General features: G+C 43.6%; 1 protein-coding gene across 1 annotated transcript in view; it reads right to left on the bottom strand.

Moving 5' to 3' along the window:
• Window positions 1-20193, bottom strand: part of SLC9A9 (solute carrier family 9 member A9) — a 546145-nt gene that overhangs the window by 276100 nt on the left and 249852 nt on the right. The window contains exons 7-8 of the mRNA XM_061193585.1: window positions 8636-8774; window positions 4154-4259 (exon numbers count right to left, since the gene is read on the bottom strand). Coding sequence (XP_061049568.1) covers window positions 4154-4259; window positions 8636-8774 — 245 coding nt within the window. The remainder of the gene's footprint in view (window positions 1-4153; window positions 4260-8635; window positions 8775-20193) is intronic.

Raw genomic sequence — 20193 nt, 5'->3', positions numbered from 1 at the left:
CAACCTAAATGCCCATCAACAGACGAATGGATAAAGAAGTTGTGGTACATATATACAATGGAATATTACTCAGCCATAAAAAGGAACGAAATTGAGTCATTTGTTGAGACGTGGATGGATCTAGAGACTGTCATACAGAGTGAAGTAAGTCAGAAAGAGAAAAATAAATATTGTATATTAACGCATGTATGTGGAACCTAGAAAAATGGTACAGATGAACCGGGTTGCAGGACAGAAGTTGAGACACAGATGTAGAGAACAAACGTATGGACACCAAGGGGGGAAAACTGCGGTGGGGTGGGGATGGTGGTGGTGTGCTGAATTGGGCGATTGGGATTGACATGTATAAAGTGATGTGTATAAAATTGATGGCTGATTAAAAAAAAAAAAAAGATGGAACTTGATTATCAAATTAGCAGGGGTGAATATGAGTTCGGGTGATGAAGATGTGAATGAATGAGCTCTCTCTTACGTCATTGGTGAAGTATAAAGGAATGCAAATTTTCTGGAGGATAACTTGGATAAATTTTTCCAAGACATTAAAATGTTAGCATTCTTGTTAACCCAGGAATTTTATTTTTAGGCAGTTATATAAATAGAAGTTCATACATCAAGCTATAAGGATTACCATTGCAATCATATTAACAATGTTGAAAACTATAAACAAGCAAAAGGTTGGTATAATAAATTATGGCAAGTTAATATGATATAGTACTAGGCAGCAATTAAAAATAATAATATAGAAGAATATTTAATGCCATGAAAAACATTCACTATAAATTGTTCAGTGAAAAAAAGCAAGTTACTTAAAAATAAAAATGTAATTACATATATGTATGCATGTATATATTTAATTACGTATATGTATTTGCATATAATTAGATCATTTCAGACAAATACTAACAATAGTTATTAATAGGCAGGTAACTCTAATTTTATTTCCTTCTGTAAATCTACATTTTCCAAATTTTCTACAATGTATATGCCTTACCTTGGTAGTAAGAAAAAATAAAAAATATATTCTTAAAACTGATATATTTTGTTTAAAGCAACAGAAATCCTTTTTTTCAAATGAAATCTTAGGTGAAAACCCAGTCTGTGGAACCAATAAGAGGGGTGAGGTAGGGATGGCAGGCCTAGAGGTCTGCTCCCTTGATGGGCACCCTTGAGCCCTCACCTAGCAATGTCAGGGCTGGGGGAATTCTGCTGAGAACCCATTGTGTGTAAACACCATTTCTAGGTCCTACATGATGTGTTGTCAGTGAACCCATTCAGGGCCCCAGGATGGCTGGTTACCACTACAGTTACTCATAAACTATTTAATAGCTCATTTCATTTATTTCACTATATTCATTGTCATATGTTCATTCGTTAAGCACTTTCTGAAATTTTTTCTAGATTTTAGCTTTGCGTTATATTAGTTTACTTGTGGATTAGAGATAAAAAGATTTTCTTACTGCATGAAATATCCTCAGAGAATATAATTTGATTCCACACCATCAGATTTTATTGAAGGTTGATATGAGAAATGACTACATGAAGAATGGATCTCCATCTTCCCTAAAACAATACATTGTCCGTTATGGTGCTCAAAAGCCCTTACATAAAGATGCATGTGATAAATTCCCCTAAAGTTTTAGAAAAAAAGGTTGCCCATTTTTATAAGTAATTGTAACTTCCTTTTATAGTACTGTATTATTCCTATATAACTCATCATGTTTCCCTTTTGGCTTTGGCTGCCAGAAAGCTCGGAGCTATATTTATTGTTGCCAAACCACAGCAATGAACAGCTGCCTTATTTTGCAGAAAAACTCTATCCCGAAGCACTTGAGTGTCTAGCCTCAACTAAATGGTCCCATGATATGCATGGCTCATGTTATGAGTTGTCTCAAAGCCAATTTAGAAATAGGCAAGGATTAAATGATAAACAAACAAACACATAAGTAATTTGGACTAAGCAGGCTTGGTCTTTGGCAGTACAAAATGCTCACACCTAAGGTTTGATGTGTATCAAATGCCTTTCGGGCATGTTGCTTAATCTGGAGTACTGTTCTGGATGAGCGCTCCCCTGGGTGCAGACGTGGACATTTGGGTCTTTCTGCTACCAAGGCCCACACATGCATCCACCCACCCCATGATGCTGGCTCCTCAGAAGTGATCTGCATGGTATCCAATAAGGGTATCAGGTCAAAAGCATAGCAGAAGAGCAAGGCACAGATAAACTAAGAGTTTATACGTGGACCATAACCTTAAAAACAGTTAAGAAAACAAGATATTGCTGAACTGGATCAGGAAATAGACAATCTTCACAAACAGAAACAATCTTAAGCATTGGGATGTGTGTATGTAAGTGTGTGAGTGTGTGTGTGTGTGTGTTTATTACAATGATCAACAGTAGACTAAAATATATCAGGTGAGTTAAGGTGCTTCTTTACCTTTCCAGAAGGTCAACTATGTATTCTTACTGTTAACATTACTTACATCATTTTACAATATGGTAAGTGCTGAAAAGGGCATAGAATGTGGAGGAAAGGGAACCACAATTTTTTGAATGACGTATGTAAATTGTTTCCTCCATTATTTCATTTAAGAGACACTCGTATCCTTTTTCTTTGCAATGCATAAGCTCTTCAGCAACCTTTCTAATAACGTGGTAAGGCTCTAATATAATGGATGTTGCATTAGAATGGTTTGGAATGATACTGGGCCTGGTAGGGTGGCCTCTGGTAATGCAGTCTTGATTATAGTGTTATAATAACTGGCAGGTGGCTGTCTGTATCAGCAACAGACACCCTCAAAGCCTGTGGAAATAGCTTGGTTCCCATGGCTATGAAGTAAGGTGGGTCAGCTGCCCAGAGCAACAGATTATCATTACAAAAAAGATTTGCCCTGGCTTTCACAGGAGAGGCCAAACCAGCCTAGAAGCAAATGGACGAGGCAGGCTTCTGGGGCCCCAAATATCTTCCTACTCCTAGGAGTAGGGGGCCTGCCTCATATTCTATAGATAGAATTTCATTCAAGGTAGCAGTGCTTGGTACCCATGAGCCCAGGCTCTAGAATCAGATCTCCTTATTTGAAATCCCAGCTCCACCACTTACTGTTGGCTGAGTAAACTGGGCATAGTCCCTAACTTTGGGTCCTTCTGCAAATGAATGAGAAAATCCATGAAAGGCAGTTAGCCAGCACCTGGCTCATGGTATGCTTTCACTATATATCAACTTTTATTATTACTTACACTTAAAGTACCACCTTTTAAAATGCAAGTACCCAGGGAGGCATACCTTATTCCCAGTTAGTACTTCGGAGGGGGCGCGGTGGGGGGAGTCTCACCACTTGAAAGTCAATTAAGATGTAGTGAGCAGCAAGGGATCCAGGCCTGAAACCCGGGAGAAGCAAGGAGCTAAGCCAAAGGAGAGAAACAGCTTTGAAAGTTTGCTCAGAGCCACGGTGATTCCTCTACATGGCAAGGTACCCAATCGTTGCAGCTAGCCAAGCGCAAACCCTCGCTGTTGCAGAAAGGCAATCTAATTGCCGAATCCAGATACAAGGATGCGTGGCCCCTGGGACCTTAGGGACTGCCTCTCTCTCTATCAACTGCTGCATCTCAGAGGACTCTACATACAGACTTTCTACAGTAAGAGACATTAATTAAACCGTGAAGCCACCAAGTGAGCTCCTTGTTTTCTGGCCTGCCACGGAGCGTATGCAAAGATATTTAAACATGGCTGTGTGTGGAGGTGAGCACACCAGGAGAGGCTGCCTACGTGGGCGCTGCTGTTAACAGCCAATGGAAAGCCACCACTCTTTCCCCCAAAGCGGCTGTGCATCCCTTCACGCTCTGAGCAGAGACTCCTATTTGTAAAGTCAGCCATCACCTCAGTATACCAGTCATTCATAGATTTCAACATCCCCTTCCTGACCAGCAAGGGGAGGAGAGCAAACGGCAGTTTGGAGACTTTCAGTTGACCTGTTGTATAAATGGATGATTTTTTTTCTTCTCCCCAGGGTGCCCAGGAGAGGCTGATTCTGACACAAACCTATAGAAAAGGGCCTCCATTTCACCTCCGGCTGGGTCAGGGAGGGGGGCATGGGGAGAGGCGGGGGAACACATGTGTTCACACATCCAGTTTGCTGCGCTGGACGAAACACTGACCTGTTAGGCCAGCGGCCTCGGCAGACAGGAAGGCGCTCCAAGACAGGAGGAAAAACAGGCCCGTTTCCAGCATAGGGAACTCACACAGTTTGGTAAATTTGGTCAAGTGACAAAGACGCGTTAAGGGAAATAACAACTGCTTTTATGAATAAATCTCCTTTTTGGCTGAGAAAAACTAATGTGGTTGTGTTTTAGATGAGAGAACTAATTTTCAGACCTGACCGTAACTCTGACTGAGACTTTACTTTGAAGGCCAGCAGGAGTCATGCTTCATTGCGGGCTGAACACTCCTATAAAAATGCAAACTGGTGTTCAGATAAAAAAGACGTCTTACTAAGAGGATAAAATCAGCTAAGTGTAGACACAAAACTTCTAAAATTTGGCCTCAGCCCTTGGGGCGTGCCCCTCAGAATACTGGCAGATCTGGGAAAACAAAGCCAAGGGCAGTGAGGCTGGGTGAGACGCTGCCAGTGCGTCAACACTTCAGGAGACCACTGCTGCCCAGGGAGTGCTGGTCTGGGGACAGATCACCTTGGAGAGCCTTCTCTCTTGGGGATAGAAATTGGATCAGGAGGAGCATTTATGTTCAGTGATAGGGAAACTGCCCGGACTCTCTTTGTAAAAGTAGGATGGAGCAAAATGGGTATTATTTCTAGGTCAAGCAAGAGGCCCTTTGGCGGGCAATGGTTCATTTTGGCCAGGATGACACTTGGTCAATAGTCTATAAATTGCAAATAGAACAAAGGCACAGTGATCTGAGTCAGGCAGAGAATGGGCTATGGGGAGATGATTAGGAGTAAGTGATGGATGGGAAAGGGCTACATTGTAATTGTGTCCACCACTAGGTGGAAAATGCCCTGACAGATAAAAGAGATGTTATGCTGTTGCATTTTTTATGTTTCTACAACAAAGTGTAAGGAAGATTCCATATTAAGAGATGTTTGGCAGCAGGGCAAGGAAGCAAAAAGTATGACCTCTGCGTTAGAAGATCTGGCTTTGAGTCTCGGCTCTGCCAGTCACTGGCTGTGTGATTTCTGAGCAGCATGTTAACCTCTGTGAGCCTTATTTGCATCCTAGGTGAACTGGCAATAAGAATAATACCTGCTCAGACAATGTGCAGCGTAACATGCAATGAAGATACTAAAAATGTTTTGTAAAGTCTTAGAAAGCACAAAATACTAAGGATAATGCCATGGTTGGGAGTGTGGCCTCTGGAAGGCAACTCTACCTGGGCTCGTATTCGTTGTATCAGCTTAGACGGGTCCGTGGGCCACTCTGCGCTTCGGTTTCCATGTCTGAAAATGGGCCTAATAGTGCAACCTACCTCCTAGGTATATAAACCACTTACAATATGTTAAGCACTCAGAAGAGTGCCTGGTATGTAACAAAGGATGTGTAAGTTTTTCAATTAGTGTGATTTAAATAAATTTGTCTTGTAAAACACCTTTTCGGGAAAGAGATTCAGTAAGGGTCTGGAAGCAATTCTTTATCTGGAGGAAAACATGGGCTGCCCTTTGACCCTTTTCCAGTGTCCCCTCTTCTTACTTGGAGGGAAGCCTTTGTTTCTAAGGGAGTTTGTTCCTCTGAATTCCCTCTTCTAGTTTGTTGTAAAGATAAGGCTCAGGCCGATTTGAGTCACAGAATACCAACTGGGAGTAAAGTGTTCTTCTCTCTCCATGGCCTCCAGGAAGTTGTTCAGTTCTGAGTCAAGCCCTAAGCTTGTCCGGAGCCCAGGGGCCCACACACTGAGGAGCCTCTGCCTCACTGTGGACAAGGCATCCAGGCGGTTATGGTGGAGGAATGGACTGTGCCCCTGTCCCCTTCACAGCCTGAGTTTGTGACCCAAGGCCATCAGGTGTTGCCACTGTTACTGAGCTCCTGTCTCTTCCTTTTCTCCACCCCTTTCCCCAGATCTGATCCAATGTCAGGGCAGACTTCCAGCCTCCAGGAATTTTTACCTTCCTTATCAATTTGTTTACTTATGTGTCCATACGTTCCCTGCACACTGGGCAGAAAAATGTTCCAGTCTCAGCCCTTCCACCTCGTGCCGTCCCTGGGACCAAAGGCCTGGTTTTAAACCCCTGCCCTGAAATGTCCTAGCTGTGTGGCCTTAGACAAGTTGTCTAACCTTATGTGTCAGTTTCTTCAGCTGAAAATTGGGGGAATAACAGTATCTCCCTGCCAGGGTTCTTATAAAAACAATCTGAGATAATCTATGCAAAATACTAAGGACAATGGCTGGCACATGGTACAGTTCTGAACATACGTAAGATGACATAATTAATATCATGCCCATTATTACTGACATGTGACTCAGTGAGCTACTTAACCTTCTTGAGCCTCGGTTTCCTCCTGTGTAACCCTGTGTCTTACAGGGTTAATTCGAATAAGAAGATATATATAAAGGCCCATGCTAGACATTCACTAAATGCTGTGATCATTATTATTACTCTACTCCAAACAACATGTGACTTCCATCGTAATTCCACTTAATAATTAAGAGGCAACAGGGAGTAGTGATCAAGAGCATGGTCTGTCTCTCGGTTTCACTGCTTGGGTTTGATCTTGGCTCTACTTCCAAGCTGTATGACCTTGGGCAATAGCTTACCCTTTCTAAGCTCCAGTGTCCAGTAAAAGTAATATGTGTGATACGACCATTGTGAAGGTTAAGTGAGTTATTGCATGTAAAACAAGTAGTAGGGGGCCTGACACGTCTCCAGTACTGGGTAGATTGTTAATCCTTATTTTTAGTTGGAAGTCAGCCCTACCTTTTCCGACTTACTTTTGTCAATGGAGTTGACATTCTCCAAGGTTTCCAGGACACGACTTTGGGGTGGTCTTTTGATTCTCTCCTCTTCCTTATCTCTTAGTACCAACCAATCACTAAGTCCTAGAGATTCTTCTAAACATTGGCCTCCTTCCCGATTTCCCCCCACAGGTTATCATCACAGTTTTCCTTGATCTTAATCTTCCTTCTCTCATTCACCCTACATACCAGTTCCTTATTTATGTTTTAAAAACAGGACTTTCATTGTGTCCCTCTCCTGAGCAGAAACCTTCAGTAACTGTGGACTATAGAAAGATGCCCGGGCTCCTTTGAATAACACTCCAAGATACTCCACAAGCTGACTCCATCCCACCGTGTCCCCTCATCTTCCACCGCTCACCAGCCTGAGCCCTCAGGTCCTTTCAGGCACAACTGCCATGTGCCATGTCAGTGCCCCCTCCGCCACACCTCCATGGATGCTGGTCTTCTCCTGAATCTCTCATCATGTGACTTCTGCCTGTATCCTACCCATCTTTCAGGTCAAGCCCAAGTCCTACTCTGCATGTAAATACTGCTTTTCAGATTATTTTCCAGAATCATAAGACTGGCCAAGAGTCTATTGGACTATCCCAGACACAGTGGCCTCATCATCATTTGAATTTTTATAATCTTAATAAGGTGGCTGCAGCTTTAGCCCTCACTTTCCAACCAACTCTTACTGTAGAGCTTGTCTTTCCAAGTTTGTCATTAGTTGAAGGCAGAGTCCATGTTTTATTCATCTTCTGACTTATCTTAAAAAACTTTAGTAGAACCTAGCCTTTTAGCAGTTGTTCAGTGAACTGTTAGGCTAGTCCTCATGAAAAAAGACCCCAACATCTTGCTTTCTTTGCCTTGATCCCTGACCCTTCTTGCATCTTTCTCCTTTCTTACTTCTCTTTTCCCCAAGGTCTCCGGTCCTTTGTTCTGTCTCTTCTCTGTAGCCTCAGTTAACACTTGACATTAGCCTTCTGGCTTTCCTCTTCAAATCTGACTTACTTTTGTCCCATCCAACTGCTGTGAGTGAAGAGCTCACCAGACCAGCTTCTTTCCCTGGTTCAAATCCTCTAGGAACTTTACCCATCCTCCCACCTCTCTGCTGAAATAGAGGGAGTAAGAAAGATGACACAATTGCCTGGATATGGCAAACATCATTTCTGCTTTGCTTGCTGTTCCCCTTCCATAAAAGAGCTATGGATGCTCGTTTAAACTCACGGTGATCTTTGGCTTGGCCAACCCTGTGAACTAGTGATTGATACAAGTTTGAAAAGGAGGCAGAGAACACTTAGTTTATCACTCCCAGTCAATCATGCTTTATTCTTGAACTTGGATCTTCAGTTCTTCCTCTTGACCTTAATATATCCAAGCCTGATACCCACTGGCCACCTATATTCCTAGGTGGGAATTTTTTAAGACTGTTGTTATCCTAGGATCAGACAGCATGAGCAGTGCTAGAACTGGCCTTGGACAGGAAAAGAGCCTGGGCCCTTCTTCCACTGGTACCGACCTATGCTTCGAGGGGTGGCTCGGAATCAAGATGGCTCCAGTGGTGCCGTACTGCACTTGAACAAGACTATCTAACCATTTCCTAGCCTGGAATTTGTCAGTCCTCAGAAACGTTCCAGGGAAGTTGACTGCTCTTAACAAGTCCCCAGCTTTCCACACAAGACAAAGGATATCAGTGCCGTGACAACAGCATACGCAGACCCCATTGCAAATGAGCCGGCGAAGATCCCCAGGAAATTCCCCACGGACTGGAAGAACGCCGCAGCATCAAATGCATTCGGATTCTCCTTGGGACTGTAAATGGATATAGAACTGAAAAGAGAAGAGGGTGAAGGTTAGTCCGCGACTCCCATCTCGTGGCCCAAACACCAGAAGTCAGAATTTAGCACCCACTTTTGGGAAGGGCACGTTTTCCTACGAGGTTAGGTGCTGGTTGGAAGCTTTCGGGGGAAACGGATGAGGACAGGGAGAGGTGGAGAAGGCAGAAAGCTTTCCGCTTCCTTACAACCCAGTTCCATGGTATCCATATATTGCTGCCTGTCAGTAAACATTTTTATATAGGAAGGGTCGTAAGGAATATTGTTTCTGAGCAAACTAGGCATTAAAACATGGTAGGTGTATAAGGAACCTGCTGAGGAGATGATAGATAACTGTGAATTATTTAGTGGCCATATGTCTTCAGTGCTGTTATATATTCACAAATGTTCCTGATAAAAAGTGTACTTTTATGGCCTGTGCACAAATGGGCGATACAAATCACAGCATGCACAAAATACTCTGCTGTGATCTTGTCATAAACCACAAAGCATTGCTCCTCTCCAGTGTAACCCTTCAGAAACAGAGCCCAGAGGACGCTCAGCTGCCTGAGGTCATCTTTTATACCCCAATTCTGGTGGCTGCCAACAGATTTATATCCACAGAGAAAAATCAATCCACCAATAGGCAGTCTGTTCACTTAAATATTTTTGAGGATGTCATATTTGCTTTTTTTTTTTTGTAACCCGGGCCTCAAATCCCACAATGTTAATGTAAAGGACAAGGTGTGTCTTATGTTAGGAAACATGAGCTCCGTATTGTAGCATCAAAATGAACAGATGTGCTAGAACCAGTAGCTTTCGGGACACTAATGAAGTAACTTTTCAGATTTTTTTTTTGCACTTTTTATTTTAATACAAGGTCTTTAAAGGTAATCAGACAAAATCAATAGTTTCTCAGCGGCTGCTGGGAGGGACTTTGTAGCTCTTAGAGAGCAAACAGTACACCAGACACACTGATTTGAGATTAGACAGGATTTTACAGAGATGTAACTGAATCTCTTGTGGCTTGGATGATGAGAGTACGTTAACTCTCTGACTTGATTTTTTGTGTCTAAAGACTAGTTAAGAGAGAACAGGGGGAGTGGGTTCCAATTTTCCCTGGATGTCTTTAAACCCCCAAAGTAGGCCAAACACTTCTGCTATTTTTTTTTGAATTTTATTTAATTTATTTTTTTATACAGCAGGTTCTTATTAGTTACCCATTTTATACATATTAGTGTATATATGTCAATCCTAATCTCCCAATTCATCACACCACCACTTTCCCCCCTTGGTGTCCATACATTTGTTCTCTACATCTGTGTCTTTATTTCTGCCCTGCAAACTGGTTCATCTGTACCATTTTTCTAGGTTCCACATATATGCATTAATATACAACATTTGTTTTTCTCTTTCTGACTTACTTCACTCTGTATGACAGTCTCTAGATCCATCCACATCACTACAAATGACCCAATTTCATTCCTTTTTATGGCTGAGTAATATTCCATTGTATATATGTACCACATATTCTTTATCCATTTGTCTGTCCATGGGAATTTAGGTTTCTTCCATGACCTGGCTATCGTAAGTAGTGCTGCAATGAACATTTTGGTGCATATGTCTTTTTGAATTATGGTTTTCTCTGGGTATATGCCCAGTAGTGGGATTGCTGGGTCATATGGTGATTCTATGTTTAGTTTTCTAAGGAACCTCCATACTGTTCTCCATAGTGGCTGTATCAATTTACATTCCCACCAACAGTGCAAGAGGGTTCCCTTTGCTCCACACCCTCTCCAGCATTTGTTGTTTGTAGATTTTCTGATGATGCCCATTCTAACTGGTGTGAGATAACTCATTGTAGTTTTGATTTGTATTTCTCTAAAAATTAGTGATGTTGAGCAGCTTTTCATGTGCTTCTTGGCCATCTGTATGTCTTCTTTGGGGAAATGTCTATTTAGGTCTTCTGCCCATTTTTTGATTAGGTTGCTTCAAACACTTCTGCTTTGATCATGTAATTGGATAAGGAAGATGAATGTGGATCTCAAATGGAGCCTTGATATGTATGTGAGAAAGGGACTGCCTTTGAAGTGTTCTTCTTTTTGTAAAGTGTTGTGCTTTGCAGAAAAAAAGGAAAAGCAAACCCATATTTGGGTCCTTTATAGCTGACAGTCCTGGGAAAGGGTGTAAAACCCCATGGCCATTCTGAAACTTGGTGCCCATGGCTGCGTGTGTAAAAAAACAGTAGTGATGAGGAAACATTCCAGCTGCTGTCTGTCTTTCAAACAAAGGTTTTTGCACAGTAACACAGTTTTGTAAATACTTCTGTTAATTCCTAAGGCTGCTCCCAGAAGATCTGATCCTTAGAATAGGCATCTCTTCAACCCCATCTTCACCTTCGCACTCGCTGGAAGTGTTTTCTCTGTCCCGATGCTTCCCTAGCTTGAAGCACCACCATCACTTCTTTTGGCCATATTCCATATCATTATTTATGTAATGTTTGTTTTTAAATCAACTCATTTTTATTCAAATGCAAAAGCTTTTATTAAATAATATGTATGAAATCATAGTTTTGATTTGCTTCATATATTGCTTTTTAATACACATGAGATTATGTAATTATTAAATTTGAAAAAAAAAGTTCCCCTTTGTGTCACCTAAAATCGTCTGGGTATCTCCACTGGTCTATAGTCTGCATCTTGGGAGATGCTGTTTTCTTCCTGGGCTCTGATCCCCACCCAAAAGGGTGCAGCCAAATTTCATACCTTCCCTGTGAGATTTGATTTAACTGAAGGGAAGAGCTTAATTTTCCTTGACCTATGGAGACTCGTTCATTGATTTGCCAGCCCTAAAGCACTTCAGGATGTTAGCCGGGATGCATGGGGTACCTGCTATGTACCAGGTGATGGATTCGATGCAGGGAGTGGCGGGCAGGCAGGGAAGGGCATGAAAAGGAGAAGCAGAATTTGAGCCAACAAACATTTTACTGACCATGTGCAAGGTATAGGCAGAGAAGCCTAAGATAGAGATGACAACTAGCTCAAGTCACAGTGCCCAGTGTGATTGTGAGAGATGTGCAACATTTAATGGGGCAGATGAGGAAAGGGGCACTAGTTTAGAATAGAGGGGATGGCATTTAAGCAAGTCAACAGTCAGTGATGGGGAGCAGGCATTCCAGGTAGTGGAAAGAGTGGAAGCAAAGGCACGGAGGCAGGAGAGTTGAGGGCACTTCAAAGTGGAACTATACAGTTATGGCTGGAGCCTGGGAGCATGTACGTGGGCACTGGCGGAGGGGTAAAGGCAGGTAGGTGGCATCACTCAGAGCTTTAAATTCCACCTTAAGAATATACAAAAGCCCTCACATTTATGTAATATTTAGTCCTTTTATGCCTGCATTATAACTGTATTTGATCCTATCACATCTCTGCCAGGTAATTAGGGCAAGTATATGGTTATCCGTCCTTTTCTTTCTTTTCTCCCCCCTGCTTTTTAAAAATAAAATACAGAAACTAAGAGTCAGAGAAATAAAGATCATGTAGCTACTAAGTTCAAAATGTAGATTTCTTGTTTCTCCCTTGAAAAAGTGATCTTGTTGGGAGGCAAACATGAACCCACATCAGGACCATTGAGTGAGTGTGGTTCTGATTCTAAGGGCAATAGGAGTTCAGGCACCAGAACCTTGGGTTTCATGTGTGGATGGAACATGAGTGGCACCCTCCCATGTGCAAGGAGAGCGCGGAGCACCTTGCATGGGGCAACAGAACCCTCTCTCCCGTCCCACTAGCAGGTGAGACGCAGGGCTTCTCCTGGAAACCTGCTTTCATGCCTGCCTTCCGCTCCTGGACTTCAGCTTTGCTAGGCCTGGCCTGGGTCTCTTTCCTCCTTGTATGCCCAGGACACAGCCTGATGCCCGGCCCGTGGCAGGCTATATAAAGGCTGAGGGAACGAGGGCAGGCTGACGGAAAGCAGGAAGGAAATAAGGAAGAAATGCAGGAAGAGAAGAGGCTGCAAAAGCTAGTCATCTTTAAAATGGATCATCATCTACAAGATTTTTTATTACGCATTGACTCTATGTAGTCATGCTGTGGGTACTTTTAGGGTCATCAATCCAAGCTTGAAGTTAACACTTGAGACTCTTTACTTGAGCCTCAAAGATCTCATCCTTATTGGCTGTATGGCCTTGGTTAAGTTACTCCATCACTCAGGCTCGGTTTCAAAGTCTATAAAACGGCCATAACAGTACGTATCCCACAGAAATGTGTGAGAATATGAGGTACATTTAAAAACCTATAAAAAAAAATAAGAGGGACTTCCCTGGCAGTCCAGTGGTTAAGACTCCGTGCTTCCATTGCAGGGGGCACGGTTTCGATCCCTGGTTGGGGAACTAAGATCCGGCATGCCTCAGGGCACGGCCAAAAAAAACCATTAAGATTAAAAACAAAACAAAACAAACCTATATATTTATCTTATAGGTTGTAGGGCCATTCATTGAGTGCTGATTATGTGCACAAAACATAGGCTCTCAATGAATGTTGACCATCGTCACCACCACTGCCATGATCATCATCATTCTGCTAAGAACTTCCACAGGCTCACAATGAAAGAGAGCAGAGCACTGTGGCTGAACCGGGCCTTGGTTCCAACTACGGGCCGATGGGGTGTGGCTTCCCTCCCAGCACACTGTGCTTCTAGGTTGCTGCAGAGGGACAAGTCACTTTTGCATGGGAACATCAGGGTCTCCAGGGAGGAAATGGCCATAGAAGTGACGCCAGTAGGTTGTTACGTTTTGCCCGGAGCTCTTGGGTCCGTGGATTAAGGAGGAAAGGAGCGTCCTCAGTAGCCTGGACAGGGACGTGCCCCAGGACAAGAACAGGCCAGGAGACTGAACTTGAGTTACATCTCCCCAAGTTTAGCAGAGGACACTCTGCAGGCAAAGCCCTCTGGCTTCTGGTGAGGAGTGAGGCAAAGAAAGCAGGAGCCTTAGGTCCCAGAGACATTGTATCTCTCCCGACTGCCAGGGTTTTAGGACGTTGTTCCTCCAGGCTCTAAGCCCTGGCAAAGGAGGCATCTCTCTGGGCTCTGGTTTGCAGCTTCAACACTAAGCCTCTGGATTATAGAGCAGCAGCTGCAGAGGGTGTTTTCGGAAATGACCAAGGGTTTGGGTAGCATCTGTAGAGTTTTCTGACTTCAACCTGAGAAAGGATGGAAGATCATGTTCTAACGGTTTCAGCACTTTGGACTTAAAAAGGAAATACCTCCTCCCGTGCACCAAGGGAGATGCTTGAACCATTAGCGGAATGCAAATATCAGAGCGGGGAGAGGCAGGGAAGAGGAACTGGACTTCCTGCTAATCTGTGTGGTGCTTGCTCTTTGGGACACCACTCTGAAGAGGCACTGTTTATAGCACATGCTGGTGAAGATAGATCTGTGATCTGCAGATTTCTGGAAAAGAATGTTTGAGTTGGATAGAACCGATATCCTTGAAAAGGATATGACCAGAAATACACAGTCATGTTTAAATATTCATCTTATAAATTGGATATAAGTCCAGGTTATTGATTCTGATTCCTTCTGTTCAGGAACAGATTATTCACCAAAAACTAGTTTGATGATAGTGTATTGCATACAGTCTCAGAAATAAATATGCGTATCTTTTATTCAAAATTTTTGAAATGGATGAAATATCCTAAATTCCTTTGATGAGAGCAACATGAACAAGGATCACACTGCTCGCTGTATCATTTAAGACTCACAGACACCATCGAAACTCCAGGGTTTCTCAACAACCCATCTTTTCATCTTTATGATGTTCCTACAGGAAACCCCCTGGCAACTTAGGCAGCGTTAAGGGCATGGTATCTGAATCTGAGATCTGGGTTGAAATCTCAGCTCTGCCACTTACCGGCTGTGTGAACTTGACCAAGTTACTTAGACTATATGCACCTCAGTTTCCTATGATGATCATAATTAAAAAATGATAATAAAATGAGGATGATAATAATAGTACCTATCACATAAGGTTGCTATGAGAAGTCAATCAGTTAATGTTTATAAAGCATTCAAAATGGTACCTGGCACATAGTAAGAACTAGATAAGCATTTATTAAGTTAATCATCCTTCTTCAAATAACCCATCCTCCTCCTCTTCCTCCTACACTTACTCCTTCTTCTTCCTCTTCTTCCTTTTCTCCTCCTCCTCCCCCTCCCCCTCCTCCTTCCTCTTCTTCTCCTTCTTCTTCGTCATCATGTTGTTTGTCTGTCTTTCCGTCTCTTTCTCAAACTGAGAGATTGGTTTAGTTCTAAAAGAAGTATCCCAAACTAGATGTCCAATCAGTACCTCAACCAAAACAGAACTGAGATGTCATCACCTGTCTCTCTCACACTCTGACTGGTCCCTGGTCTAGAATCTCTTGGTATCAGGGATCATTTGATCATACAAATTGTTTTGTGTAGAATGGCATATGGCACATATGCTCAATAAATGCCAGCCATGAGGAAGAAGGAGAAGGGGGGCGAGGAGGAAACGAAAGAAGAAGAAGTAGGGAAGAAGTTATTGCAATCATGCTGAGAGTGAAGATGAGATAATGTATAGAAAGTATTCTATAAATGGAACCACCATCACTGCCGCCAATGCCATCGCTTCCAAAACTCTGGCCACCTTCCCATTCTGGACCCTACTGAGTTATCTCTCTCCTGATTCTTACAGTCTTTCTCAAGACCACCTAGCTTCCATCACCACCCACTCCTGTTACTCTTTACTGCTACTGCTAAAATATTTTCCCCGTAATTACTCACAGAAACTACTCAACAACCTCAAGCTCCTGGGCAGCCTTCTTTCATAATGATGCTCGCCTCTGACAGGTCCTCCCAACTCCCACAATCTACTCACTATTCTGGGTGCCTGGTTGGTACAACCTGCTTCTCTATCTCCCAGTCCAGTCTCACTTCTCTTGTTAACATGAATCAATGCCACTTTAAAATTTTAAAAGGAAAGTTTTTTTTTTTAAATTATTAGCACCTTTTAAAATTATTTATTTATTTATTTATTTATTTATTTATTATTTATGGCTGTGTTGGGTCTTCGTTTCTGCGCGAGGGCTTCCTCCAGCTGCGGCAAGCGGGGGCCACTCTTCATCGCGGTACGCGGGCCTCTCACTATCGCGGCCTCTCTTGTTGCGGAGCACAGGCTCCAGACGCGCAGGCTCAGTAGTTGTGGCTCACGGGCCTAGTTGCTCCGCGGCATGTGGGATCTTCCCAGACCAGGGCTCGAACCCGTGTCCCCCGCATTGGCAGGCAGACTCTCAACCACTGCACCACCAGGGAAGCCCGAAAGGAAAGTTGTAAGCATATACATCACATCCCTTTTTGAATTTCTATGAATGTAATCAAGAAAAAGATGGGAAGATGATTACTATAGCCAAAGATATACAAAAAGGACCTTCCATTTTCTCTGCCAAATCTTTAATCCCTAACAAAAAAATTTAAACTACTAGCACCAGTTTATTACAGAGTTCTTGATTCTTCCAACTGTACTATATTGAATCCTCTTTGTGCTGGGTGTATAGGTCCATTAATGATGTCTTGGTCACATTCCATTGTTCAGTTCCTTTCGGTTGTCACAACTTAGTGCTGTCCAGCTTAAAACCTAAATCTTCAAAGCAAGGTTCTTCTTCTCCCTGCAGAATATTCTAGAGCAGCAGGCAGGATGACTTGAAAGGGAGGAGTGGTGCACTTGGTGGCACAGTGGTTAAGAATCCGCTTGCCAATGCAGGGGACACGGGTTCAAGCCCTGGTTCAGGAAGATCCCACATGCCGCGGAGCAACTAAGCTCGTGCACCACAACTACTGAGCCTGCACTCTAGAGCCTGTCAGCCACAACTACTGAAGCCCGTGAGCCTAGAGCCCGTGCTCCACAACAAGAGAAGCCACCGCAATGAGAAGCCTGCGCACCACAAGGAAGAGTAGCCCCCGCTCACCGCAACCAGAGAAAGCCCGTGCACAGCAACAAAGACCGACGCAGCCAAAAAAAAAAAAAAAAGTGCTCAGGAATGCTCACCTCCACCTCCCTCCTGAGCACCAGCGCCCCCTGGTGTTAGAGGCATGGAGGAGTGATGGGGAGCCAAGCTCTCCACCTTTTGTGGCCAATTGTTTGGCAACAATGGACAGGGTCCCTGGCCTCACTCTTGTCCCTGCTTGGTCCGTTTCTTGGAAGCCCCTGCTGACATAGTGGCACCTCCAATTTATTAAGAATCCCCTCACAGGGACCACTCAGTTTTCCTTCTGCCCTGCCAGCTCTATATATTCCCAGCCCTTTTCTATGGCTTGGATCAGGGGCCACTTGGGGAATTCGGTGGCTCTCACACCTCTCTTGATCTCCAGTCCCCTTTAGTTGGGGCACCCCTGAGCACCCTCCATGGGCCATGGAGCACGCTTCTAGGAGGGCTCACCTTGCCCACTCCCCAAACACACCAGACTAGGGAGCCTTCAGGTCCTGCTGACACAGAGGACTCCAGCTGACTCCTTTCAGAAATCTGTAGGCCAGTCCCTGTGTTCTGCTCTCTCACTCCAAGAAGCCACATCCAAGAACCTCCTTCCCCGCTGTGTTTTGAGAGGGGCTCAGCCCCTCGGCAGTTCCTCCCATGGGGACAAGCTGGCAGCCTTCCTCTTGCAGGCAGCCTCCATCTATTTGGGTGATTCCAGTGGCGTTCCTTCCACTTGACTTAGGGGAGAGGAAGCTCCCTCATGGGGAGGGGTAACAGCTTCACACCTCAAACACTGCAGTCTCTCCAAGGAGGACCCCCTTTCTTTCCCACTCCTTTCATACACTGTTTTGAGACCAAGGAGATGGGGTAGGAATTGGAGGAAATGAGGCTGATTCTGTTGCTAATTAAGCCTGTTGGGAGGTGTGTGGTTCTAAGTGCTGGGGAGCCCTGATGCTCCTTTTAGTACCAAGGCATTTAGCAACTTTTGTTTCAGGTCTGCTCCCTAAACCCAGTTTGGAAAACAGGCAAAACCCCACAGGATGACGCATCTTGTGACCTTTATGTCCGGGTGCTTCTAGTTTCTTTTCTCCCCATCTATCTAGAGTTGCCTTGTCATTCTGCTCTGAAGGATACATTTTAAGGAGAAATACAACATAGAGGGGTGATGGAAATTTGTAAAAGCTGCTCTGTTTGGTTGGCCCTGAGTTTCACAGGTAAGAAAGTAGAAGAAAAACTAATTACAGTGCTATTTTGTGTTTAAAATTTTTTATCTCCCCCCCAAAAAAGAAACAAGTGGATCCTTATCTATTATTTATCTTTTAATAACTCTACCAACCTGCCCTTTCTCAAGAAGTTGCTTAATTATGAATAAGGAATTGATTTTATGGGGCCAAGAATTGTGTGTACACATTGGAATTCATTCTGGCATCTGCCTGCCCATTATTCTGGCTTATGTTCTGCCAAAGGCTGATGAAGTTCTGTCAGGAGAACCTGCTGTAAAACATAATGACTTCAGGAATTGGGGGCATTCCACGAACCCTGGGAGGTTAGAAAAGCTGCCTTTTAATAATAAGTGGTTCTGGCCAGAAGTTCACTGAGCTTGAGTTAGAACCACAGGGTCTCACCTTCCCAAGGGCCAACAGCCCTGCAGGGTCAAGGGCTGTGTTTCAGGAGGGCCATTAATGAACTCTTTCAGCTTCTGAAGGACTGTTTAGTTAATGACCGCTCCCTTAGGGTCCAAATTCACACCAAACAGTGATTTTTCCAAATCCTTGACAAATATCACTTTGCCATTTTGATGTCTGGCACAACAAGACAAGGAGAACTTTGTGGGAATTATGAGTTAGTATATCACGGCTGCCCCCAGAACAATACGATCTCAGGCTGAATTAATGGATTCATTCTAACAACAAATGTTTCTTGAGCACCTACTATGTGCAGACATTGTTCTAGACACTAAAGATCCAGCAGGGAACACAACAAAGCTTCTGACCTCATGTTCCTTACGTTCCAGTGGAGAAAACAACATAATAAATAGCTAAGCAAGTAAACATATGATTTAAGGAGAGACAGAAAAGAGAAAGAAAGCAGCATGAAGGGATGGAATAGAGAGGGATGAGGGTGCTGTTTTAGTTAGGATGGTCAGGAAAGGCTTCTCTGAAAAACATTATTAAGTGGAGTCCTGCGTGAAAAGAGTGGGGAGAGTTTTCTAGTCCCTGAAGCAGAGGCAGTGTAGCTGGAGGGGATTGGGCAAGGGGAGAGTGGTAGGAGACAGGGCTGGAGACTGGGCTGGGGCCAGGTCTTGTGGAAGTTCTCGGGACTTTCTTAGGGCTTAGGATTTTCCTCTAGGGGTGAAAGGGCATCCACTGGAGGGTTTGGGGTAGGGGAGCATGGTATAGAACATTCCAGGTGAAGGCTATGTTAATAACAGTAGAGGAAGCTAGACAGGAGTCAGCATGGTCCCGGTGTCCTCCCCCATGGCTGGATCAGACGGGGCGCTCTTCTTTGGTCTGGATGGCACCATCTGAACGAAACCTGACAAACCATAGCAGACCACAGGAGAAAGAGTAGGGTGGTGGGGAAGAAGAAGTAAGGAGGGAGGGGAGTTTAAAGGATAGATGAATTTAGCAGGAACAGCTACAGTGAGCATTTGAAAGGTGGTCATGCGGAGGAAGGACTGGCCTCATTCTTTGTGTTTCCAGAAGGCAAAATAAAGTCCACGAGTAAAACATCAGAAGGAGAAAGATTTCAGCTTTATATTCTATTGCAGAATTTCCTAATTCTTAGATCTGATGAAAAATGAAATGAGATCTATAAAAGTCAAGTTCTCTGTCGCTGGAGATACTTAAACATAGACTGAAAGAGTTACCTGTCAGGGTGTTATGGAGAAAATTCATGCACTAGACAGTTGGATAATGTGGCCTCGAGGAACCTCCTGCCCCCAGGGTCATTGACTCCCTATCTATTTCCAGCTTCCTCCAGGACTATCAGGAGAGGAATGGAGGGTACTTGGCTTTCTACCCAAATCCTGCCATTGGAAATGGCTGAGTATTCAACGAGCAAGGGGCAGTACTTCAGTGGGGATGCAATGAAGGCGCCGATGATTTAGGTGGGAGCCATGTTGATAATGACATCAAGAACAGTTACAAATTTCAGCACGGAATAAAGTCTTTGACAGATTCCTAAGTGGCTCTGGTCCATTAAGTTCCAACTTTAAAGTGACAAAGAGAGCTCTGAGCTTAAAATTGGTTAAAAGGGAAGAAGAGTTAAAGGTTTGTTATGAATTATATGTACATTTTCTTTGAAAGGAGATCTTAAATTACTTTGCGATTCAGCCTGAAAAGTCTTGTCAGAATTGGATTAGTCTGTGGGCTTTGAGAAATTTTCTCTTGCACCTAATATTGAGAGGAAAGTGAATCTGAGATAGTCCTAAAGGTAAAAGTAACTCGCAAA

The sequence above is a fragment of the Eubalaena glacialis genome, chromosome 6, assembly GCF_028564815.1.
Source record: "Eubalaena glacialis isolate mEubGla1 chromosome 6, mEubGla1.1.hap2.+ XY, whole genome shotgun sequence".
In the NCBI taxonomy this organism is placed as follows: Eukaryota; Metazoa; Chordata; class Mammalia; order Artiodactyla; family Balaenidae; genus Eubalaena; species Eubalaena glacialis.
Note: the sequence above shows the minus strand (reverse complement) of the source record. Positions and strands in the feature narration are given on the sequence as shown.